At 49.3% G+C, this 25,699-nt stretch overlaps 1 protein-coding gene across 1 annotated transcript; it reads right to left on the bottom strand.

The window, feature by feature from the left end:
• Positions 1 to 1,239: 1,239 nt before the first annotated feature.
• On the bottom strand, positions 1,240 to 25,631 carry LOC122386270. The gene is made up of 4 exons (XM_043375306.1): positions 25,500 to 25,631; positions 14,267 to 14,401; positions 2,463 to 3,298; positions 1,240 to 1,861 (listed from the first exon to the last, which is right to left on the bottom strand). The coding sequence occupies exons 2-4, from the start codon at positions 14,398 to 14,400 to the stop codon at positions 1,848 to 1,850; spliced, it is 984 nt and encodes a 327-aa protein (XP_043231241.1). The 5' UTR covers position 14,401; positions 25,500 to 25,631; the 3' UTR covers positions 1,240 to 1,847.
• Between the last annotated feature and the right edge of the window lie 68 nt (positions 25,632 to 25,699).

Below are 25,699 nucleotides of genomic sequence, written 5' to 3' on the forward strand. Positions count from 1 at the left end.
CTAGGCCTGTAGTGCCCCTGGCAGGCCTCTGGTGCCCCTGCTACCCCTGCGCCCGGAGAGGACTATGGTGCCCCTGAAAAGCCTGAAGTGCCTCTCGACAGGCCCGTGGTGCCCCTGGGCCCTGACAGGCCCAAGTTACCCCTGCGAGGTCGGTGGTGCTCCTGGCAGGCCTCTGGTGCCCCTGGCAGGTCTGTGGTGCCCCTGGCAGGCCTGTGTTGACTGGTGCCCCTGCTAGGCCGCTGGTGCCCCTCACAGGCCTGCGGTGTCCCTGGAAGGACTGTGGTGCCCCTGCCCCTAGGGGTGCTCATGGGCCCAACAGGCCCGTTGTGCCCCTGACAGGCCTGTCGTGTATACTTGCTAGACCTGTGGTGCCCCTGCTTCCTGGCAGGCCTGTGGTGCCCCTGGCGGGCCTGTGGCGCCCCTACAAGGCCGTAGGTGCCCCTGACAGGTTTGTGGTGTCCCTGGAAGGACTTTGGTGCCCCTGACAAGCCTGAAGTGTCAAGGACAGACCCTTTAGACGCCAGGGTCAAGTTCGTCGGACTGACAACGATTTGCTTACCTGATAACGTTCCTGGTAAGTACTCACTACTCAGCGTCCACAACATATATACACATAGCACATTCATATATACTTGCTTACAATTGGTAAATGTGGTTGTGGCTAAGAGTTAAGATACTGACTAAAAATAAAAAAAAAATAAAAAAAACTGAAAATGGGGGCACCACCAAAATGAAGTGGACGAAATCCGTTGAGTTTTTAATTTTGGGTATAATTAGGGGCACCACTTCGATTCATGACCCTCCCCTTGGAATTTTCCTGGATCCGCCCCTGATGATTGCAATGTGAATATATTCCTATCTGCTTTACACGTATAAATGGTTTCCAGTCTTTAGTGTATGCTGCATAGACGAATTGTGCAGTTTAGTCGCTGATAAGATATCGATAGAATCGATGAACGTCATTAATTAGGTCACGAAAATAAACGCTTGATAAGACCGTGAACGTCGAATAACAGCGTTTGTGTGTACTTTTTAATTGATCATTGATCCAATCGATGCGAGTCGATGGGACCGGAATTCCGTAAACCAGCGCGCTGTCGAGACGCCGGAGGTCGCGAAAGTCAAACGGCGAATGTGGAAGGTCACGAGTCATGACCCCCACCGCGCGGCAGGCGGGTGCGACCTTCCCTACTGACATTGGCCAGTCCTTTATATTCCACCATCACAGTAAAAACCGTCTATATTTTGACATATATTCAGCTTTCCGCTGTTCCATTGACGACCAAGGGATTCTGATATGAAATCGTTGTCTTCAACCATTTCTATCGTTCCTGCAATATCTAATCAACTAATGCGATATTACACATATTCTAGCACTTCAATTCATTTTCAAAATAGTCGTATGATTACGGTCAAGCAAGTAAATCATTATGCGTTGAACATTTAATTTATTACCACTTAAAACGAATTATCCATATCTACTATTTCATACCGTACCCGGCACCTAAATCACGTCGCCTTGCATGCTCATGCGGTATTCTCGATTTTATTCATATAGACACCCTGAACACCAACATAGTTATGGGTGAGCCTCGACCGGGTCTCGTATAGCAGAGTGCGACCACGAGAGACTCCGAAACTTGGCTTGTCTCCTGATCCGTCCATCGGAGCCGCCCTCTGATCCAGTTCGGTCCCCGGCGCCGGCCCGTGCCGTCGTCCGCCGTCGCCTCCTCCGTCCAGCGACAACACACCGGATCGTCAGCTCGCGGGGCAGGTCACTGGGCCTTTGTCGATAGCGGCGATCCTCCTTCGGGAGCGGCTGCGTGTCGGGAGGCCCCATCAGCTCACTAGTGCTCATTGCCTGCGTGGAGGAGGTAATGTCATTAGCGACACGCAATGGCGACTCTCCTTATTAGTGGTACAGGCAATCGGAATCGATTCCAGAGAGCTCTGTCGCTCAGACGGGTCTTTGCCATTTGTCCCATGGCATAATGATTATTGTGGACGATGCACCAATCAAAATTCAAACAATTTTTTTTTTTTGCAATGTGCAATAGTTTGACATAGAAGGGCAAAACAATGTCTGTCATGATTAGCAATAAGTCGAAAGTTTTTTATTCACACTTAACGATATAAGGCAAAATGGAAAGATAAGGCCATATACCTAAGGCAAGCTTCGTTTCGTGAGATGATCAAGAAAAGCATAGTGAATCTGAGCAACAGCATTACTCCGTGTTGTTCATTATGGTGTCAAAAGCCTAAAAAGTAATTCTAAGAGTCTATACATTCCTAAATTACGATCATGGATGTATAAGATCATCATGTAATTTGTGATAAATATACTCGCTGTGATGCTGAAGTAGAAAGTGGAGACAGTCCAGACTCCAGAGTGACACATTATGGTCAAATTAGCCTCTTTGTCATGTGATAGTATTGTCAGTCATCATTCAGCGACCACTTACTCTGTCCTTTTTGCTCGCTGGTGGCGGCGGTGGTCTCGTCTGAGCCGCTTCTCTTGTCGGTGTCTCCCAGCACCTCCTTCCCCATGGTGTGCATGTAGCTGTCCACCAGCGCGTCCTCGCTCACCGACTTCTTCTTCCGGTCCCAGCCGAAGTAGTCGTCCAGGCTGCGCTTCCTCTTGGTGCCCATCTGTTCGTCCTCACCCACGTCCATTTCTCCGTCCTCGGGGCCGGACCCGAACGGGCCCACGTCTCGTTTGCCGGCGTCCGCGATCCTGGCCAGTGGCAGCAGGTCGTAGTCGCTGACGGCGGCCCGCTTCTTACCGGCCGCCTGCATCTGCGCCAGGTGCCAGAGGCTGTAGCTGTCGGCGCCGCCCGAGCGCTTCCCGGCCTTGGCCAGCTTGGCCATGTCGAGCAGGTCGTAGTAGCTGGTGACCGGAGACCGTTTGCCGGCCTCGGCCACGCGCGCCATGTCCCAGACGTCGCGACTGAAGTCGTCGCTCCTCTTCCGTCGCTCGTCGTCGCCGTCCTCCTCCGGCGCGCCGCGCTTCTTGCCGGCCTCGTAGATCTTGTAGACCTGCTTCAGGTCGTAGAGGTCGGGCGTGCGCTTGCGGCGCCCGCTGCGGTACAGCTTCTCCATCACCTTCAGGTCGTATGGCGTGATGGTGAGGTCGTATCGCGGCGACAGACCGTACGGCTTCTTGTCGCGCGCGGACAGCGGGCGCAGGCTCAGCCCGCTCAGAAACCGCTTGCTGAGGTCGTCCTCGACACTGTCTTGGTCGCCGTCGTCATACTCGTCGAGGTTATATCGCTTGTTGTTGTAGATTGGGTACCGATATCTGAGGAAGGTGTATATATTGTCATCGATAGATCGATATGGTATCGATCGTTTGTCATCGACTGAGCGACAGCCTAGTCGCTAATGCCATGTAACCTATTAAATAGCTCAAGCTGTTAGTCTTACACAAACGTACCGGGCACTTAACACGTTACTCTAAAACATTACATTGCAGGGCATGTGTGTCAAAGAAAGCATATCGGACTGAGGAAGGTATGCTCCGACAATAGCGGCTTCTAGGGTCACCCCGGGGTGACAAACGTGAGACACGAAATGGCACCGAACTCTGTCCAACACTCGTCGAACGACCCTCATTAGACCGCACCACCTGCGGGGTCGACTATTCGGGGACAGTCTCCCGGCGCGGGACAGCGGGCGATGTTGGCTAGACGGGATCGACTGGTGATGGCCATGGCAAAGTTCCATCGCGGTCATGGTATACTTGTTTGTCGGGCATTGTTTGTCGTGAAGATAGTCAGGAGACACGTAGTCAATTCAGTCGTTTGTGACATAAGGTACTGGAACAATATCACTCTTCGGAGGTCATACTCAAAACCACGGAAGTCATCATAAAAAGTCGTCAAAGTCATACAAAGTCATCTTGGATGTCTATGCCATGGCACAGCAGTCCTATCAGGTCCACACTACTGTTACAGCTGTCGTCTTAGGCTCAGTCTACTGTAACGCTGACGCGCTACATTTTAAACGAGTATTTCCAACATTCTCTCATGGCGACGACGGCGTGTGCACCGGGGTTTGGGCGCCGGCGCTGGCGTCACCGCACCGCCGCGCCGGCAAACAGCCCCCGGGCCACGCCGGACCAAAAGGGTACGGCCGGGGCGAGAGGGGACCCGGCCGTCAAAACAACCCGGGCGCAGAGGCGGAGGAAGGAAGAGAAGGAGGAGACCACGCGAAGACCAGGACGAACATCAGTACCTGAAGACGCCTCTGTCAGCCATGAGCAGCTGCACTGGGGAGCCGAGGGAGAACGAGGCCAGGGGGAGAGAAGAGGACAGTCGGGAGTTGGGTCTGGCCTGAGAGCTGACCATCGACGGCAGGACGTCGGCTGGGCCGGACGGCCCGTGTGGCCGGACGGCCCTGCAATACAGGAGGAGGGCTCACCAGCAGCGGTAGGCCATCGGCGGGGCCCGGCCGGCCCTGCCGGCCGCACGGCCCGTCAACCGGGCGGCGCTGAAAGAAGAGTCGGGGTCTGCAACCCAGCAGCGACGGAGGAGACCAGGGCGGCCGACCACCTTGGACCGCCAGCCATGTCAGCAGCAGCAGCCGCTGGCCACCTGCAGCCTCTGCACCATCAGCTCAGGCAAGGTTTGGCCAGGATCTGGTCGGGCGCTGGGCTGCTAACCTTCTATCCTTTGCCCAGCTCCGACCCACTGATGTTTCTCTCTGATCTTTTATAAAGGGGATTCTTTTCAATATTGGTCTGGGCACAGTTAGGGGATTTATTTAGGATGTTTAAAATGTTAAACAAAAAGGGGGGGGGGGGTGTATTCAACGGAAACTGCGCTATCTGCTGTCTGATTCTGTAAATTGTCGACCACAATAATTTTCATAAATGCTTATAATTGGGTAGCCACTAGCCATGTTTGGATATTGTGAATCATGAAGGAAAGGTTGGTAATTTAATCGACGAAACTGTCTAGCTTTTCGCGCTGAACATATTTTTTAACGACAAGCTGTCCTAGTTATCGCGTAGGAATTACATTTTTTAACGTTGAATCTGTCTGGTTCCTTTAATTGTAAATACATAGCGTAGTAAAATGTAAACACATTTTTGATGAGGATGTGTTGATGACGGATCAATATGACGGTAAACCCAGGAATGTCACGGGGAAGCCGCGAGTACGACAGCGAAACACGAATCCGACACTGCTTATTTAGGTGGTACATCTTTGCACTGTTTTATTAAATGCTTTTTCATCCAGAAGCATTTGTTAGGAGATAAGTTTCCGCTACCTTTGGTGTAAATTGACGACGATATTCATAAGGAACTTTCAGCAGTTGATCAAGTTATTCCCGGCAAACATTTGAGAGCGAGACCAAATCATCAGCTCTTTGTAGGTCTGAGATATATGTTTATTTCTTACCTATCCTTAGCAACCGATTATAGAATTTGGCACGCAGGCTGATAAATTCATGACTTGGTCCTTATTAATGAAGGGTTGCTGGTTAATCTAACGCATCCATTGTGATTATTCTTCGCTTCCGAAAGCATAAATATGTTTTGTTGTCGTTGTTCTTCTTTAGCTTAACGTCAACTGCTATTGTCCATTTATGTAGAAATAACTAGGATTTAATGAAATGGAAAACGACGCTTGTCTGTTACAATGAACATCGGTACTATTCTCTCACAGGAATATAAATGTTAAATTATTTACTTCGGCTAGCGTGCATCTGACATTTATCGTGTTGCTGTTCTTGCATACGATTTAAATCATCTTTTCATGCCACGAACGATTATGACGTATGACTTAATTAGGTCACTGATAGCAATTGCGATCACCAACAGCCGACAAAGGATAGTGCTCCTCACTGACAAGTAATGGGCTCCAGCGCCCCAGTGACCGTCTCTCGCTCGGCGGCCGCGCTGCCGGTCCCATGTTTGACGGCCAGCCGCCGCGCCGATTCACCCCTCGGAATGCGTAGTGGGGGAAGCACACGCAGGGGGGAGGGGGCGCTCCGGCCAGGCGGCGGCGCACAGACGCCGGCCGGCCCGCTCGGCGCGGGGGCGCCCGCAAATGGCGGCCGGCGCGGTGTGAAGGGAGTGAGGGGCGGTGGACACCGAGCCGGATTGATGACGTCACCACCCTAACTACGGGTGGATTTATGTAAGATACAGAGTAGCGAAACAGGTTCCGATGCAGCATTTAATGTACGATCAACACGTTGAAAGCAAGATTAGATTTGTGGTCAATTAGCTCATTCTAGTATCGCAATGAACCCCTTTTTTCCAATGTCATGGGTAGGTAATTGGTACGAGTAGGTTTGATCAAATTTAAAGTGAAATTATAAACTCGGTTGGAAATGTTAATAAATATCTTATCTCTTAAATTTGTTAGCAGTTAATCAGTGACATTTGGTCATGTTGCAAATAAAACACGGCGATTTATAAACCGGTCCGTCGCGTCGGTCAATCGATATGAAGCCCTATTGGTTTATGATTTGTTGAGTGCTGGTCTACTAGCTATAGTTTCTCTCTCTCTCTCTCTCTCTCTCCCTCTCTCTCTCTCTCTTTCTCTCTCTCTCTCTCTCTCTCTCTCTCTCTCTCTCTCTCTCTTCCTCTCTCTCGCTCTTTGGCTTCTCAGCACCGATAACAACGAGCGATCGGAGGAAGATATTTATAGCAACCAAGCGGAGGTGCGCCCATGAACTGGGGTCAGCGGACAGTGTCGCGGGCCGGTGCAGTGGACAGTCTCGGAGGCCGCCGGCAGCGGCCGGACCTGGGCCACTAATGATCCGCTGGTACCCCTCGCGCCGTCAACAAAGGGGAGAGACGGGGTCGGGCTGATTCCGGCTTCGAGTGAGCGGCGGCCGGGCGGAGTTAGGTTATTATGAATACTGCGAATGATACACCGAACGCTACCGTGCGGCACCATATGGTGGAGGGTGGATGACGTCACGCGAGAAGGTGTTATCCCACCGAGAGGGGATCATGATTAGCACCGGAGTTAAATAGAAAGGCCAGTTTAAAATTGATTATTTAGCGTTAATATGTTCAATGATACGTGTTCGACGGTGAATATTAAATGGAAATTAAATCTTGATTATTAACCAATTTGCACCTATACATTTTAAATTTTCATTATTTCATATCAGGGTAAGATGCTAGCTTGATTTCAGCTTGTAAGCCGTAAGGATAATAGGACTCCATATCTTCCCATTGAGAATAGAATACCCGACTTTGACTCAGATAGCGAGGCCGTAAGTCTATGCATGTCGCTCCCCTGTGAGTGATATGCCTGCCAACGTGACTCTCGCACTTACTTTAGGTATTGGGAACAGGGTATGGGTTGCAGTTGCCTACTGAGAATTTGTCACGGGAAGGGAACATTGCTGCTGAAATATTTGCCTTATTTGTTGGGTTACGTTATTTGAAGTCGGTCGTGCTAATTATGGGTTTCTGATTGGATGACGGGCTGGTGAGATATTTGCCCTTATCATCAGTATGTTCCTTTGAAGGCGTCCACAGTTCGAGCGAACATTCAAGTGATCGGTTTAGGAACGGGTGAGAGAAGTGAGCGGAAGGGAAGAGAATGCGTACAATATTAAACGAAATCTTTTAATTGACGTTCAACTGCGAAGAAGGAACCACACATGCTAGTCCCCGATCGAGTAGCTCCGGCCGTGCAGAGGTCCTTTGAATTATGTCATTGACGACAGTTTAACTATCAGCAGCAGACAGATAGGGCTTAGGGCACCTATAGCGCTGATAGAAGAGGATGAGTGTGTAGCCGAAGAAGGCTAACCGTTTGGTCGCCGGTGCTGTCCCAAAACCCGTGGCTATACGGAGACGATGCAGGCAGCCCGGACGGACCTAGTTACGCAGCCCGGTTTTAAAGTATTAGATAAGCCCAACGGGGAACGTTTAGCTCTTTATGTAGGCATTTTGGCATCGCTGTTAGTCATGGATTCGTGTAAAGCCGACGAAGACTAACCCGTTTTGGTCGCCGGGCTGGCCCGAAAACCGTGGCTATACGGAGAGGACGCAGGCAGCCCGGACGGACCTTAGTTAACCAGCCCGGTTTTTAAAGGATAGGTTAGGTCCACTATCTCTCCATCGATTGGAAGCGCAGGATGACATTCGAAAAAGCAACGAGGTAGTTGGGAGACGGTTAGGACCCCTGGCGTCCCATCGAGGAGACGAATGCCGCCGGATGAGTAATGCCCCGCGAGGAAACGTATGATGCCGAGGGACAGGGGTAACGCTATATACTGAGCATGTGAGTCGGGTGATCGCTGTAAGACGGTGCTGGCCACACCGCTGTTAGTCGATTTACCACGGCCGTGCAGAGGTCTTTTCGATTAGGTCTGTGACGACAGTTTAACTACCAGCAGCAGAAGATAAGGCTTCGGGCACTTATAGCGCTGGTAGTCGATGATGTGCAACTGCCAGCAGCGGACAGATAGGGCTTCGGGCACCTATGGCGCTGGAAGTTGAGGACGCAAGCGTAGCCGACGAAGGCTAACCCGTTTCGGTTGCTGGGCTGGCCCGAAAACCGCGGCTATACGGAGACGACGCAGGCAGCCCGGACGGACCTTAGTAACCCAGCCCAGCTGTAAAATTTAGATTAGTCCCCGCGGAAAACCCTGACTTAGGAGCGTCCTGCGAGCCCTGGTCTAGGGACTGCGGTCCGGAGACATTTAGTTGTTTCGTGTGTAGGCATTTGGTATAGTCATGGACCCGCTGCAGGTCACATAGCTCAAGGGGCGAGTGTTGAAGCATGGTGGTTGTTGTGTGTTATATTTTTGACGAAAGACAGTCTAGTCTGAACTGTATGCAATGGTCGTCTGACTTACAGAAGTCGTGAAAGGGAAGCGTGACTCGACTAAGGCAATGTGGCATTTCGAAGGCAGTGATTTATCAGATACCTCGAATTGGGCTTATATCTCGACTACGTTCGTTTTTTTTTTAAATTAAATCGCGTATTGTTGACCAATCTGAACTTGGGTACCACTGGAGGATTGTAGGTAAACGGGGAAGGGACAGGTTCGCCACCTGCGATATTTTATTATGTATGGAAGGATGGATGAATGGCCGTGTGAGAGGAGAGTCCATGGGGAGAGCGTGAATGTGTTATATACAGTGGGAGGGAGGCGCCCTCAACTCAGGGGATGTCTTAAGTACAACAGACGCACAAGTGTGAGATCTAGCTGGAACAATGATTGATAGACATTTTTGAGATTTCGTTAGAGTAAAACAGAAGAAAGCGTAGGCAGAGAGAAACATCAGGCAACCTTTTAATATCCCATTGTGAATGCCCACCAGCCCTGTGACCCATGCCGCTGTACTGTGTGTAGCAGTCTATGTGCCCGCCAGTGAATGACCAGCCTCGCATACACACTGATCAGTAGCAGCCCGACATCCCGCTACACAATTACTATGTACTTGTAACGCAGATGCGCTACATTTTTTTCATCTTTCATGCGGAATTGCAAGCTGTGTCACAAGCTGAAACATAGCCATCTGCGAGCGCCACACAGACACGGTCAGCCGGCTAAATCGGCTGTGATACCCGATCTCCGTCCCAGCCGGCGCCCACAGAAACGGCGCAGCCGGCTTCGACAAACAGGGGTCCCCTATAGATGACCACCCCGCTTCATGAGAACCCGGATCTGAAGCCGACAAATAGCATACCGAAACGCGCCATTCGGCCCGTCTCGAACCATTTATCAGTTTAACCTTTGGAAAACAAGACAATGTCCCACGCTCGGCACCCCGCCAGAAGAGAAGAACAAGGAGAGGGGAGTGCAGACCGGCCCTGATTTGAACCAAAACAAGAAAGGGGAGCGGGGACCGACCCGGTTTGTACGAAAACAGGATGAAATGGAACTCGGTCGCCAACGACAAAATATAGGACATCTGGCCGGAGCTGACTTCAAAACAAGGGGGAGCGGAGGGCCAGCCCCGCCACCTGGCGCCCCAGACGCCGTGATCGCCGGCGGCGAATTCCACCCGACCGCTGCGTGAAAGGGTGTGACTGCCATGGCCGGGGGTGCTGAACTTCAGCAAATCACGAACGTTTGAAGGCGGAGCCAAACGCGCTTTCTGGGAATGGAGGACGAAGATTGGACAAGGAGATGCTGCCCGGCCCTCTGAAGTATGACGTCATCAAAAGTATAAGTTGATGAAACGGAACTGGAACTCTCTCTGGCACTCTCTGGGACGACTGATTCGGCGCCTCTCGCACTCTATCGGCCCACGTCTCTCGTCTGACATCGCGGACAGCCCACGAGACACCAGCGGCTGGCATCACGGCGCCGGCGGCGGCTCTGGCCGCCGGGCCGGGCGCTGGACGGACACGACCATCATGTCAGCGACTCCATCTCAAGTAAGGTCACGCGGTGAGCACGGGTGCGTACCTAGTCCCTAAATCCTTCAAGTAACCCCCCCCCCCTCGTTACTGCTATGTGAGCCACATTATATTCCCCTTTTTGGTATCGTCCGCAATATTTTAGGCCATTCAGTTTAGTTAGCTCAATTTATTCTTGGGACTTTCAGTCTAGGTAGCTTAAGTTCACAATTCGATTCGGTCAATTATGTAACTGTGCGCGTGGTGCGAGACGCGTGCCGACGTGGACCCTCGTCCGGCGCCCCGTGGTGATTAAGGCGGACGGAGGGGATTATGCACCGTGGGGAGTCGGGAAAGGGACGGGCGACTGTGTACCGCACCGCGCGGCTTGTGGGGCTCAGTTGATGGGCGGCCTGGGCCCAGAATCTTTCCTTTAAATTTGACGTGCAAGGGAATTTAAGGTGTTGCGTCGGAGTATGTAAATAAATGGGACTTGTAAATATTGAAATACGATTGTGAGTAGTGCTGAAAGGGCAGGGATCGGAGGAAGGAGCATAAAAGGCCATATGCTAACCAACAGTCAGAAAAGAGGTCGTTTCCAAGGTGTCTGGCCAGAGTAATTTACAACGATCAGTTCTCTTTATCTGTTGATTTTACACAGTGCACAAAGCGATTATACACAACACATACAGGACCTCCCTAGCCCAACCGATACTGGAGCTCCTCCGGTTGACTCCCAAATGCCCTTGCCAGTGGATTTCCTGGCACTACATCCTCCCCAAATTATCCCACGGTCCAAACAAAAGCGATTACACACAATACACACAGGACCTCCCTAGCCTAACCGATACTGGAGCTTCTCCGGTTGACTCCTAAGTGCCCTTGCCAGTGGATTTCCTGGCACTCCATCCTCCCCAAATTATCCCACGGTCCAAACAATAGCGATTACACACAATACACACAGGACCTCCCTGACCTAACCGATACTGGAGCTTCTCCGGTTGACTCCTAAGTGCCCGTGCCAGTGGATTTCCTGGCACTCCATCCTCCCCGAATTATCCCACGGTCCAAACGATAGCGATTATACACAACACATACAGGACCTCCCTAGCCAAACCGATACTGGAGCTTCTCCGGTTGACTCCTAAGTGCCCTTGCCAGTGGATTTCCTGGCACTCCATCCTCCCCAAATTATCCCACGGTCCAACAATAGCGATTATACACAACACACACAGGGCCTCCCTAGCCTAGCCGATACTGGAGCTTCTCCGGTTGACTCCTAAGTGCCCTTGCCAGTGGATTTCCTGGCACTCCATCCTCCCCAAATTATCCCATGGTCCAAACAATAGCGATTACACACAATACACACAGGACCTCCCTGACCTAACCGATACTGGAGCTTCTCCGGTTGACTCCTAAGTGCCCTTGCCAGTGGATTTCCTGGCACTCCATCCTCCCCGAATTATCCCACGGTCCAAACGATAGCGATTATACACAACACATACAGGACCTCCCTAGCCCAACCGATACTGGAGCTCCTCCGGTTGACTCCCAAATGCCCTTGCCAGCGGATTTTCTGGCACTCCACTAATCAATTTACCAACGGTCCGCACACAAGCAACACACTAGACCTTGTTGCACACGAAATATATGTAATTTTATTCTACATGGACACTGCAAGGGATGGAACCGGGGAGATAGATGATGCACGTCACGCCCCTGTGCGTGGAGAATCCACCGACGCGGCTACGGGTTAGGAGGGAGATGAGAAGCGAGTGAAATGGAAGAAGACTGTACACGTAGAGGAATCGGATTTACTGAATGAAGTTCAGCTCGGATAGACCCCACTTAAATAGTAGGCCTCGCTTGGGTAAGCCCTGGATACGTGCAATAAGTCGCGAAGTGAAGAGAAAGGGTGAGAGCGAGTTGAGGATCGATTTTTGAGGATGAGTGCATAGCCGACGAAGGCTAATCCGTTCGGTCGCCGGCGCGGGCCCCATAAAGCCGTGGCTATACGGAGACGATGCAGGCAGCCCGGAGGGACCTAGTGACCCCGCCCGGTTTTAAAAGATAGGTTAGGTCCGCTATCGGTCCATTGAGTGATCAGCGCAGGATGACATTCGATAAGCGACGTAGGTAGTTTCGGAGGTGGTTAGGACCCCAGGCGTCCCAGCGAGGAGACGTATGCCGCCGGTTAAGTAATGTCCCGCGAAGAAACGTGTGATGCTGCAGGACGGGGGTGAACATTAAATACCAAAGCATGCGAGTCGGGTGATCGCGGTAAGTCGGTACTGGCCACCCCGCTGTCAGTCGATTTACTCCGGCCGTGCAGCGGTCATTTCGGTTAGGTCTGTGACGACAGCTTAACTACCAGCAACGGATAGATAGGGCTTCGGGCACCTATAACGCTGGTAGTCGTGGATTGTGTGAAGCCAACGGAGGCTAACCCGTTCGGTCGCCGGTGCTGTTTCAAAAGCCGTGGCTATACGGAGACGATGCAGGCAGCCCGGACGGACCTAGTTACCCAGCCCGGTTTCAAAGTTTAGATAAGCCCACCGCGGGCCGTGGTACGCTTAGTTTTCGTTTTCTTATAGGCAATTTGGCATAACTGGTAGTCATGGATTCGTGTAAAGCCGACGAACGACTAATCCCTTTCGGTCGCCGGGGGCTGGCCCGAAAACCGCGGCTATACGGAGACGACGCAGGCAGCCCGGACGGACCTTAGTTACCCAGCCCCGGTCTAAAAAAAATAAGTCCCCCGCGGAAACCGGACTACACAGTGTCCTGCGAGCCGTAGTCTCGGAACCGCTGGCCGAAGGACATTTATGTTTTTTGTGTAGGTAGTTCGACATGGTGATGGGATGGACCGCAATAAGTCACGTAACGCGAGGGTCGAGTGCCGAAATCTGTGGTGGGTCGTATCTCAAATTGTGTAGCGTGAGCATTATGAAGCGTTTGTCTGATGTACGGAACATTGTGGTTATGAAGGGATAACGGTTAAATGAAATTTAAGGCCAATGACTCGATAACGACTTTGCGTGCGCCCTAGCACCACCGGGGGAAGTTAGGAAAAAGAGGGAGGGATCGGAGACGGCTAACTCTGATTATTTTGAGGTATGACTGGACGTATGACAGGAGTGAGAGGGGATGGACAAGTGAAAGTGTGATTGTCGTGTATATCCGGTGGGAGATAGCCCTCAGCTAGGACGGGTGCCGTTGTTAAGAGTGGGAGAGCAGTTGAGTTGAGTTAATTTCTTAATTCAATGTGATCAGGGACAATTGGTTATTATTTATCCCTCCCCATTCCTTAACCCTGGCCTATGTGTTTCCGATGATTGATCGCCCCGGAAGATAGAGTCAGAGTCGGAACGGGCTCGCGAGGGGCTGGATACAGAGAAGGGCTTCTAGGAGCGCACCGACGGAGCTTTCTATCTCTAGTCTAGTCTCACCATCGAAAGAATGCCCGGTTAGCCCCGCAACGCCGCGAAAACCCCGCTACACTACTGACACACCAGTCGTCTCAGATCCCTACATAATACTGTCACGCGTCGATGGCGGCGCATATCACAGTCACTGCGGTCGTCAGCGGCTACATTGCACGGGCTTACAGCCCGCTGAGTGGATACTCTGTCCGGCTGCGGGACCATTTCGCCGGCGCTCCGTCAGCCGACAGGCCAGATGAGGAGAAAGATGTGACCGGGTTGTGACTTATGTGCCGCTCACGCAGCGTTGAGTAACAGACAGAGGACGGCGCCGGTCTCAGCGCGCATTGTTCTAGCCGAAAATCGGCATGAGATAAGAGCTGTAACTTAATTGCACTCATTATTGCAAAGGCCATAGATAATATTATATCCATGTTATGTAAGAAAACGATATTGAGATGCCTATGCAAATGCACGATAACATAGAGCGAGTATCAGGAATACAGAGTGGTGACTCACCTTCTGAAGGCGTTTCGGGCGCTGCCGCTGTACGGCATCATACTGCGGTCCATCCGACTGATGATGTCAACATTGGACGCGCGGCATACGGAGACGGAGGCGAGCAGGAGAGTCACCGTGGCCGCCAACGTCATCCTGCCGAGCGACACCGGACACTGTGTCAACGGATGGAGGTCACACACCACACCGCCGCCCGCGCCGGAGCACCGAGCCGGGGTCAGCAGTGGCGGTCACACAACGCACCGCCTCCCGCTGCCGGGGAGGGAATACCCGAGACTGGGTCAACAGCGGCGCAGACGCACATAATGCCGCGGAATGATACAGAGCGGGATAGTTAAGGGCGGGGATTCTGGGTCATTGGGAGTCCGAGGAATCGACGAGAATCCATGTTACGTTTTTACTCAGGAATGGGGAGAAATATCATACCAGACACGACACTCGCTTATTATCTAGGCACTGCTGCTTAGATCCAATGTTAGTTCTACCGGGAGTTTGTTGCGTTGCTGCTGCTGGCTGCAATATAGTGCCCACTGCCCACTCCCCCAGCCGTGCATTGATGCATTGCATTCCCATGTCTATTGTCCGTCATTGTTCGCTGTCCCATAAAATCCATTGTCACCGACACTTCCCACCTACTACTGCTCAGTGCTCAGTGCCACCTGATGCAGGGAACTCAGTGACAGCCGACAGAGACAGACTGTCGTGGAAAGGTCACGCTCAAGAAGAGATTATCGCTACACTCCATCACTGGCTCATCTATCAGCGCACGGCAGACACCGATCGACCTGAGTACAGTATCCATGGCAGACCGGCGGGAGATGGAACCCAGACAGGCCAGCGGAACGATCAGCTCTCTATCAGCAAACAGAGACCTAGCGGCAGTCGTGAGAGGGCTCAAAGTTCAAGCTACGGAGTCACAATTCCAGGCATATTTTTATTTCGGTGACGTCTTAACCCGGCAGGCGGTGGGCCTACCAGCCACCTTCCGCGCGGTGGGGGGGGGGGGGGCACTTTTTTGCCCCCCCCCCGTATCTCCGAAACTACTAGACAGATCCGGAAAATTCAAACGGCGTTCGATAGCCCTGTCAAATTTGTCGAAGGAAACAAAATTGCATTGACCTCGGGGTCACCGATGACGGCACAGGTCAGGTCAAAGATAAAATGTTTCACCGTTCACGGGGCTTCTAGGGAAAGCGCTATAACACCGAGTAAAACGCATTTTGTCGAAAATCAGCGATAAGGCGTCAGTTGTCTAGTACATATGTTGCTATTAGAAGTCACTGGTCATACCAGGTCAGGTCACAGGTCAGGTCACCAAAGGTCACCAAGGGTCACCACATGAGCCCAACTTTACTAAGGTTATGTGATGCATGTTTTATGGCCAGTTTTTCATTTCCAACTCAATGGTGTTGGTTATAAGACCATCAGGTACGGTTGAGGTCACTTTCTGGTGGAGGTCAGGTCAAGGTTAGGTCAAAAAAGGTCAAATTTCAAAGTTGATATTTTTGCATAAAATGGGTATCGATTCGATGCAGCTCGTCACGGGGAGTCTAATGGTGGTCTTTGTTTTGCGCTACGAGGTCTGGAATTGCTAAAAATTGAGTTTGAAAATTTGACGTCATCAATTTTGAACAGTTTTTTTCGCTATAACTTGGCCAAAAAAAGAGGTATCGATCTCAAATTCGGTATGTAGATAGAAGGTGGTAGGGAATATCACACATATTCCGTTTTTTTCGAAATTCAAAAAACTTTTTGGATTTTTTGGCTATTATATTCAAAAAATCTATTTTTTGATTTTTGGGGGTCAAAATCCAAAAAAATCGAAAAACCGAAATGGCAGTTTTGTAGTCCTTTTGATTCTACACCTTTTATGTCTAAAACATTTTTCTGTATCTCTAAAGCTGTAGGCCTGACAGCTCTTCCCGCGAAGCCTTTTTTTGGGTCGAAAATGGCAAAAATGACGTCACTCTGACGTCATTAGCGGCCAACCTATCATAGCCTTTGGAAAAATTTTTGGTCACCATGTGCGCTAGCTGCTCCCGGGAGGGTACTGAAAGTTTGGTGACGATCGGCGCAGCGGTTCTCGAGATATATCGAAAAAACTAAAGGGGGGCAAAAAAATGCCCCCCCCACCGCCTGGAAGGTTAATCTTGGGTAAGGACACAGCAAAGGGATTTTTGCCATGGCGTCTCCACGGATTTATGATTTTTTCGGCATATTCCTATTCTACTGACTTTTACTACTATTTTTATGTTTGGATCTTAGTTTAAGGTAACCATGATGTTGCGCATTATCTGTAATCAGTGCGTCCAATTCGCATTGAGCTCCAAATTAATGCTAACTATTTCAGCACCCGTACGTAAATTTGACACGATATCACGTTTGTAATTACTTCCCTTCTAAAAAACATAGTTTTTTTTATAAAAACACGGAACAAATAGTGCATGGACGCGTTTCGATTATTAAATCTTCATCAGCATGACATAATCACAGAGAAAACAAGATATGTTTCACCGACACTTCCTGTGATTATGACATCGACACCGACTGTGATTATGTCATGCTGATGAAGATTTAATAATCGAAACGCGTCCATGCACTATTTGTTCCGTGTTTTTCTACTTGTCTCTATCAATATACATAGTTTTTTATTTCGCGCGAGGCTGACTGATTACAAATCCTGCTATCACCTCAAACTAGTTACAAGTCGGGTGTATTCATTACATATTAACTAGTTTACAAGTAATCAAGGCAAGTCCACTCTCACCATGAAGCTGATTAAATAACACAGCCGATTGAAGTGATCTAAATTAATGAGCCAACACTCTCCTGTCTCTGTCAGGTGGCGACATGTCTATAGTGGCGATAAACTTAAAAGCTGTCCGCTCTAAATCCCATTTCAGACATTAGCCATAAACTTTGAATCCATTTCAAATCGGCTGTAATGTGGATCTGAATTGCACGATGCTCCGTCTGCATAAATCGCACCTATTTTTTTCGTTACCGCTTCATTGACTTATAATTCATGAGACTTATAATTCTGGGACATACGGTTCACTTTTTCGTTTGTTTTCTTCCTTTTAGTAGGTCACTTTCTTCTCTTCATCAGCAAGTGAAAAGTGCACCGCCGCAAAAGCAGGGGATATCCAGTATGTAATCGGTGCTCCAGCAAAGGACCAGCATAGCTCCGATAAAAGCCCATCACTCGGTCTCAGCTATTGTCGGTCAATGCTGAAAGGCACCATACAGGTCGCTATACCGAGCAATAGGTAAATAGTTAGCTGCAGCTGACAATGCCACCCCAACTGACTTGTTTCGCTCGTGTCTCTTTTGTTTAGATCGAGTCCCTGACAATTACGTGTGCCGAACTGTGAATCAGGCTATCGATGAATCGCCATCCATCCCTCCACACACTAGTCCCAATGTACAGTCTGTCTTGAAAGTACCGCAGCATGGCGGGGTGGCGCTGGTGATCCGGCGCGGCGGAGGGCGGTCAGGTTTGAGGGCCACTGAATCGCCTGACCCTTGGGGAAGGGAGGGGAGGGAGGGAGGAGAGGGGTGGGCGCGAGTAAGCGGGCTCTCGGTGCTACCAGTGCGGCAGACAAGGCGCTCTTTTATGAATACGTTATACAGAGACACCAGCTAAGCGTAGTAATTCTCTTCCTGACATGAAGTTTTGATAAATGGGAAGTGAAGCTTCCCTTTCGAGCCTCGCCAGACATTTATGTGTTTCACATGTAATCCGGCCAGAGGGCAGCGTGTGCGGTCCCCGTCGTTTCGCTCAGATTAAGCTAGGGCTTCCAGAAAGTTGTGTGCGTGGTTACGAGATACATTGACTGGTAACTGATTTTAATATTGCCAGTATTGGCCACTTTGTAGCGTCTACTGATGCAAATGGTCCGTACTCCGTAGGAACCCGCCTTACAGCCGTTCGGCTCCTGATCGGACATGTGAAGTGATCAGGTCGGCGGCTCCTGATCGGACATGTGAAATGATCAGGTCGGCCCTGATCATTTCGCCTGCAGGGACCTGATAGTGCCAATCACAAAATGCCTGGAAACGCGTAGATAATATGCGCTGACATGCATGGAATCGGCATTTTGGCCTGACATGGTATCGAGAAAGAGGTTACAGGTCAAAGGCTATTGGGTTCAGGGTCATGTATTTTTAGGAAAGATAAAGCATTGATCAATTCCGGGATATTGAAAGTTTTGCCATGGTCGGTCGGTCGGTCGGTCGGTCGCTTTTTACGCGAGTTATTCGTGAAAAAGCCGTGAGGGACGCATCGGTTCGACCTCCTCCTGTAAGTGTGAAGGTTAAGAGCTCAGGTCAACCAGTGACCTCTCGAGCATTCTTCAGTGCCGGCGAGCATTATAACTTTTCCTGAGGCTAGGACACTATAACGTAACCTAAGTGACCCAACCTTGAAGATCTGGGTCTGATTCATTCCGCCATCACAAGTGTTTAAAAAAGATGCAATATCAGGTATGGGTGGAGGGATGTTGCAGCCCCCCCCCCCCCCCCCCCGCCCCCAACGCAGCAGTGTGCAGAGAGCCTGCTTTGTTAAGTAATAAATCTAGCCAGCTACTTTGAAGCTGAAAGTACCTATAAAGAAAAAGGGTTCTGAGTCGCGACGGCGCTGTTCCCACCGCAACTCCAAATCTGACTTCGGCCTGCTGATCGGCTCCGACTCCGACTCTGGCTCCGGACCAGTGCACTGCCATAAGCATAAACGTATCACTTGCAGGCACGGGGATTGACGCAACTCTTCCGGACTGCTTTGGTAGCTATTATAGTAGACTCTGCAACATTTGTTGGAGTCTGCTAACATTTTCAGCATCATGGAGGGGGAGGGAGAGAGAGAGAGAGAGAGAGAGAGAGAGAGAGAGAGAGAGAGAGAGAGAGAGAGAGAGAGAGAGAGAGAGAGAGAGAGAGAGAGAGAGACAGACAGACAGACAGACAGACAGACAGACAGACAGAGAGACAGAGAGACAGAGAGACAGAGAGACAGAGAGAAACAGAGGGAGGGAGAGAGAGAGGGAGAGAGAGAAAGAGAGGAGAGAGAGGAGTTTTGATAGATCGTTAAACGAAATAAAATTCACACCAAACAGCCTCGTATGATCTCAACTATCATCTTGAACTGAACAATGAACAGTGAGCACTCAGGAACTGAAAGATTAATATGTCGCTACATGTTAATACCCATAATCTCAGTGACCTTCCGCATAAATCTGCATACTTCGTGTTTGGTATACGATTATCAAAGTCATCGTAACTTATATGGATAGGAAACAAAGGAGTATAATGTGTTAGTTATTTTGTGATGTTTTTATGTAGCAGCCATTGACCTTCTATAGTATGAATGGTTCGAAACGTTTTTTTCTTTTGGCATGATAATGATTGTACTTGTAATAAGGTGGAATCTTTGGCACATCAATAAAGACAAAAAACACCCAAGTGTAGGATTTGCTTTGCCTTCCTTTAGTTTATGAGCAAAAGGTTACCATTCCATCTTACTTTCATTAGCTTTCGCTTAAATACTATTGTGCTTCAATCTCAACAAGGGTGGTGAGAATGGGAGTTCTTTTTTATCTCGCATAAATAAATACGCAACAAATTACTTTATCCTAAGTTATGGATCAATCGATCAGATCTAAACCCATCGAGATTTTCGACAAAACTACTGCGTTGACATTGTTCTATGTTGTTATTCACATTATTATTTAGTTTTATTACATTTATTCTGTTCCGTTCCATGACCGTAAATTATTGTTCAATATGTGTCATGTTCTGATAACAATGCCAGCAGTCGCACTCATCCTTTAGATTGGCTACGTCTGTCTTTTCGTGACTTCGTCTAGAATAAAACGGTTCCAAGGGTGATCCGGTCACCGAGGGATCGGCCGGGCCGGTCAAGTTCTCCACTCGTGCTCGCAGACGGCCCGTGCCCCCGGGCGACAGGCGCCGCAGCGGGGTGGAAAGAGTAAGGGAGAGCGGCACCCCACGCGACCTGCCCGGTCACTCTCTCCTGGCTCACTGCCGTCACGTGCTCTGGGGCTCTCAAACCACCGAGCTCCCGACCTTTAGTTCGCCGGGCGGCCGCAGCCCATGCTGCGGTACTTTCAAGCAGACATGTGCACGGATCCCAGACAACCAATCACGGAAATCGAGATGGCCATTAGATTGACGGTCTTCAAGCATGAAATTATGGTGGAAAACATGGCTCATAGAAGCCTCTCAATGAACCAACTATTTTGCATTCCTTCAGGGTTAACAGTTCTGAGAAAATCCCTCAAGATCCATCTCGGATCCATGATTCGTGGCCATGGATCCGAGATGGATCTTGAGGGATTTTCTCAAAACTGTGAGCTCTGACGGAATGCAAAATAGTTGGTTCGTTGAGAGGCATATATTAGCCATGTTTTCCACCATAATTCCATGCTTAAAGTCCAATAATCTAGTGGCCATCTTGATTTTCGTGTTTGGTCGTCTGGGATCCGTGCCCATGTCTGCTTTCAAGACAGACTGTACAGTCCACAGCAGAAGTAATGTGGGATTTCAGTCATGGGTATGTTCTGCTTCTGAATATAAATAAATAAGTTTAAGTGATGATGGGTCAATAACCGAACGACATTTTTAATGGTTGTTTATGGATGAAACTTATGAAATAAGAACAAACTACTCTGAATCTATTTTTACATAGATGAATACATTTAAATATAATATTTTATTAATCAAGAATAAACCTCAACATAGAGGGATATAGGATTCCTCGTGGCTCACTCGTGGGGGATCGGATGTCTTTTCCTCGCGTGTTGCAGGAAAACCTCGCTCCTTCGTCGCTCGGTTTTTCGGTAGCCCGCTTGGGGGGGGGGGTATCCTTATCTTCCACTCGGAGCCATGAGGAATCCTCTATGTGTGAACTGTGATGCCGCGTGTTTGTTTCATCATCATTGCCCCCCATTCTGTATCTGACTCGAGCATGTAATAGCCGTATTTTTCCACGGATTTGCCTCACGATGTGAAATAAATAAATAAATAAATAAATTCTGAAGCTTAGGAACGATTAGCCAGACTACAATGAAACTTTGAATGTAGCTTATATGTATCGTCACCCTTGCAGTTGCAATTTTAGCTATTGACATCTTCTTTTCGATCACTCCGCATTAAACAATCGCCAGTCAAAGCCAATCGTTGAGATTGGTAAAATCCTACATTACTTTAGCGGTGGGCTGTACATGTAACACACATACACTACTTCTCCATACACTAGTTCACTGGTGCTCCACACGATCTCTAGATAACACGCGCCCCTCTAAATTATGACTTAGGCAGAGAGCTGACTCTATTCGTGCTGCACGATTGTTGAGTGGCTGATGGCGAGGTATGAACAAGCGACCACGAACGATGGCCGTGAGGCCAGGGGAAGACCTGCTGACCCAGGAAGGGTGGACACCATGGGCATTGGGTGATGAGGGATAGCCGTAATGGCCTCCGGCGGACCCGCTGAATAGTATCCTTCCCTCTCCCCTCGGCGGGGGAGCGCACAGCGGCCGATACTGGGTGCCCTCCCGGCGGGTGCCCTATCAGCCCTCTGATGCTGACGGATGGGATGGTCCGGCCCGACACCACCGTCCCCGGAGAACGCCACGGAGACGGTATCGCGCGAGAAACGCCGCTCACCATCCCGCCGGGTCACGACGGCCTTTATCTCATGAACTACGCCAGCTTTTGACTCATGGTGTACGCCAGTGTAACCCGACAGTAAACTCGAGTCATACGCACAGGCTTCAAGATAGGCAGTACAAACATAGGCACGTCGATGTTTATAACCGATATCTCAACATTTGCTGTACATACCTAATGCAGAGGTGATCATTAACTTCAAATTGATGTCTCTGTATTATGAGTTGCATCAGGCTGCGTAGCGTGCAGGTTTAATTGGTAAGTGGCCAATTAACCAATTATCACCCTTATTACTAATTTATTCCTACTTGCATATGCATCGCATAAGATACCTGAAGGCTTTCATTTTATGACACTCTTTTGCCACGATATTTCATAGCGCGTTTATCGGCATATGATTAATTCATGTATGCATAAGATTTCAATGTTTCATTATTGTAATCAGATACGGTAATCATTTCAAGCTAGAAATTGGCATACGTAAGCTAATAACGTTCTTAAGTTGAAATGAGTTAGGGGAGTTGCAATCACGCATCACGCTTAAAGAATATCATTATAATGCCACGATTTTGCATTTGAATCTAGCAGAACATTGCCGCTGCCTGATATTTCATATAAGCATAGGTATCGTTTTAGCTTCTTGCTCGGCAAATGCGATAATATCGAAATTCTCAGTTATAGCCTCAAAGCAAAAATGTTTTGATGCCACATCCTGAACTGGCTCTTAAAAATGGCGACATATGTTCACAAAAAAAAAACAGGCCCGACAGTATAGGTGTGACCAAGGCCATACATAACTAGGTGTGACAATATTTGACGGTAGAGCCGTAAATGTAGAGACGGCAGATAAGCCCGTAAATGGGACAGGAACGCGGAGCGGAACAGCACAGGATGGCCGAGGCGGGCACGGACCGGCGGGTCAGGAAAAGACGGGGTCGTCTGCCGTCCGGTCACGTACCGAACCGTGACGGAATGTCCTGACGCCGTCAGTGCCAGTGAGATGGCTTTCCGACTCAATGCCCGCTCCCAATAACGCTCCCTGACTCAGTGCTCCCCTGCGCGACCATATATAGACAGGGCATTGGAAAATCGGAGAAAATGACTGTAGTCTGTGTGGAATAACCATGTAACCATGGAGTAGTCCTACAAGCGAGTGGTGAATGCTTATTGAAGTGCTGGTAAAATTGACAATACACAATCAAGTTGAATACAATACTTTTTATGAATAACGCGATCAGTGTTACAATTTGCCGTATCAGAGGTAAATGGGGCTATTTATTACAGGATTAGGCTTTTAGAAATCAAATATCTCTAAAGATGCACTCGATATGACGCCAATATTTAAATGTGCTGAAAGATAAGGCATATTTTACATGCAACTTTACAGGAAAGGCATTTTCGTTCTACACGAATGCTTGCTCTTTTAGTGAAAATTAGGTACGATACGCTAAATTACTACGACATATCTGAAGTGACCTTGGCCTGCGGTTGAGCTACTTAGTATTTATGTGGCGAATGTCGTTGAAAACTGAAAGAAAACATCTTCTACTTTAAAAAGTGAGCATCTTTGCGAGGAGCTGTGCATGTCTTGCAACAAAATCCATCACCTCTCATATGCAAGCAAAATGAATATGACCAATGACCAATGACCTGCTGAATATGCTGTATATGCTGAAGCCTGTAACAACTTTGAACGACTTGGGTATGAATTCCCTTTTAGCCAGTGGTCGACGGCTCGGAGCACACAGCTACATCATCAACCAACTGCAATAAACCTGCTTATTACGGAGCGAGCGAAGCGAGCGTAGTCTTTCCTTAGATTAACGGAAATTTCTGAGTATGAGCGGCCGGCCGGCCGGCCGGCCGGCCGTGCGGACGCTTTTGCGAGGCTTATATCTCAGCAACCACTTGACCGATTTACATGCGGTAATTTTTGTAGGGTAGCTTCATTCCTTCTACCAAGTATTGGACTATTCCCGATGCATGTGGTTGACCCCTTATGCACGTGCCACGTGTAAAACGAAGAGGTGTCAGTTTTGTAATTGTTGCAATATCTCGGTAACTACTTGGCCGATTGCGCTGAAAGTTGGCATGTAGGTAGGCACCCACTAGGCACTGCATATCCATGTGCCAGAGTTGGGGTGCTGCTGCACGTGCGCACGTGCAGGGGTCGTTTCCAGATCTCGGGAACGGCTCGACCGATTGCGCTCAAATTTGGTACACAGTTAGGGACCGGTTAGTAGGGTGCCGTGCACAAGTCAGTTGGGAACCATTTTGCACGTGCGCACGTGCAGGGTGCCGCTTCCAGATCTCGAGAACGGCTGGGCCGATTGTGCCCAAATTTGGCACATCGCTGGAGAGCGGTTAGTAGGGTGCCGTGCACAAGTCAGTTGGAGGTACCCCCTCGCAATTTCGCACGTGCAAGGCCCACCCTCTCGCTCGCTCCGTTAGTCGCCCCGAAAGGCGTTATACTGGTGTAATAATAGTTCCTTAATACAGCTTAACAACGTTTCAAATGTTTCTTAACCATGCACTAATGACTGTTTCAGACTTGCTGTTGTTGACATCTGGGCAATTATTTATGGGGGAATATTATGTAGAAGGACGCTGTTCTTTCGTTCGATAACCTGACTGAAAGGATATGCGGTATGAATAAGCTCTCGGCTGCGAGTTACTCAAATCCAGTAGGTGCATACTAGTGATGTCAATTACGGAAAATCCTGATACCGATACCAAACCAAATACCAACAATATCCATGAAAAAAATACCGAAACCGAACCGACTTGGGAATATGAGGAAAATACCAACTTTTTACCAAATTCTCAGCATCTTTAACATTAGTGTGGACTCATAATACGAGTACCAACAAAATACCAAATGCACTCGCCTTGAAATACCAAATACCAAGTTGGCATCGGTTTGGTATCGGTATACCAAAAAGTTGGTATCCAATTGACATCTATAGTGCATGCATCATCATAAAATACATTTTTAGAAGTGACCTTATTGTTTTGAATATTTTTCTTTCACAATATTTTCGTAGCCATTATTTGATTTCAACCTACTGCACGTCTTTACTGACTTCCATCAAACCGGCTAATTAATGGCTTCCTAAACGTTCCAGTGTCTCGGTTCTGGTAAGTGAAAGCAATGATTGGATTTAAAAGAAATATCATCAGGGACAATGACATTGCACTGGTTGCCCTATACAATGTGGTCACGTACATGATGCGTGAATGACCAGGTAGGCAAGCCTTGCTGGAAAACCAGACTATCGTCAGTAAACGTTACAACGGTTTCCGGAAACTTCAAGTTGAAGGGACCGTTGTTTATCCACAGTAACTGGTAAGCCCCTCAAGAACTATCCACTCTCATGACTATGATAGAAGGACATATCATTGCCTACGCGTGCACTGTGCACCAACGTAATCATATTCCTCATAACATTCATTTCCACATTAACCTCACCCTTTAATCCCCTTATGCGGGATAACAAGTAGACACCAACTGTTTGACAAGTTTCCTGTGGGCGGCAGGTCAGCCCACCTGGCCGGTGTCAGCTGGGTCGGCTCTCGACTCTGGTCCGGCCGCTCGCGCCGTCCGCCACCACGTCAGCCCGAGAAGACGCTGCTCCGCCGCCGCCGCCGCCGCTGCCGCCTCCCTCCGGAACCTGTTGCTGACGCCCGCCGCCGGCGCGCCCCCCTATATAGCCGGCGGCCACATTCGACGGTGACGTCACGCCAGAG

Source organism: Amphibalanus amphitrite, unplaced genomic scaffold (assembly GCF_019059575.1).
Source record: "Amphibalanus amphitrite isolate SeventyFive unplaced genomic scaffold, NRLGWU_Aamphi_draft 000245F_arrow, whole genome shotgun sequence".
In the NCBI taxonomy this organism is placed as follows: domain Eukaryota; kingdom Metazoa; phylum Arthropoda; class Thecostraca; order Balanomorpha; family Balanidae; genus Amphibalanus; species Amphibalanus amphitrite.

Bases quoted from the DNA above. Each gene is read 5' to 3' on its own strand.
- LOC122386270 (XM_043375306.1), bottom strand. From the start codon at position 14,400: ATGACGTTGGCGGCCACGGTGACTCTCCTGCTCGCCTCCGTCTCCGTA. The intron at 3,299-14,266 runs GTGAGTCACCAC...CACCTTCCTCAG, and splicing joins GCCCGAAACGCCTTCAGAAG to ATATCGGTACCCAATCTACA.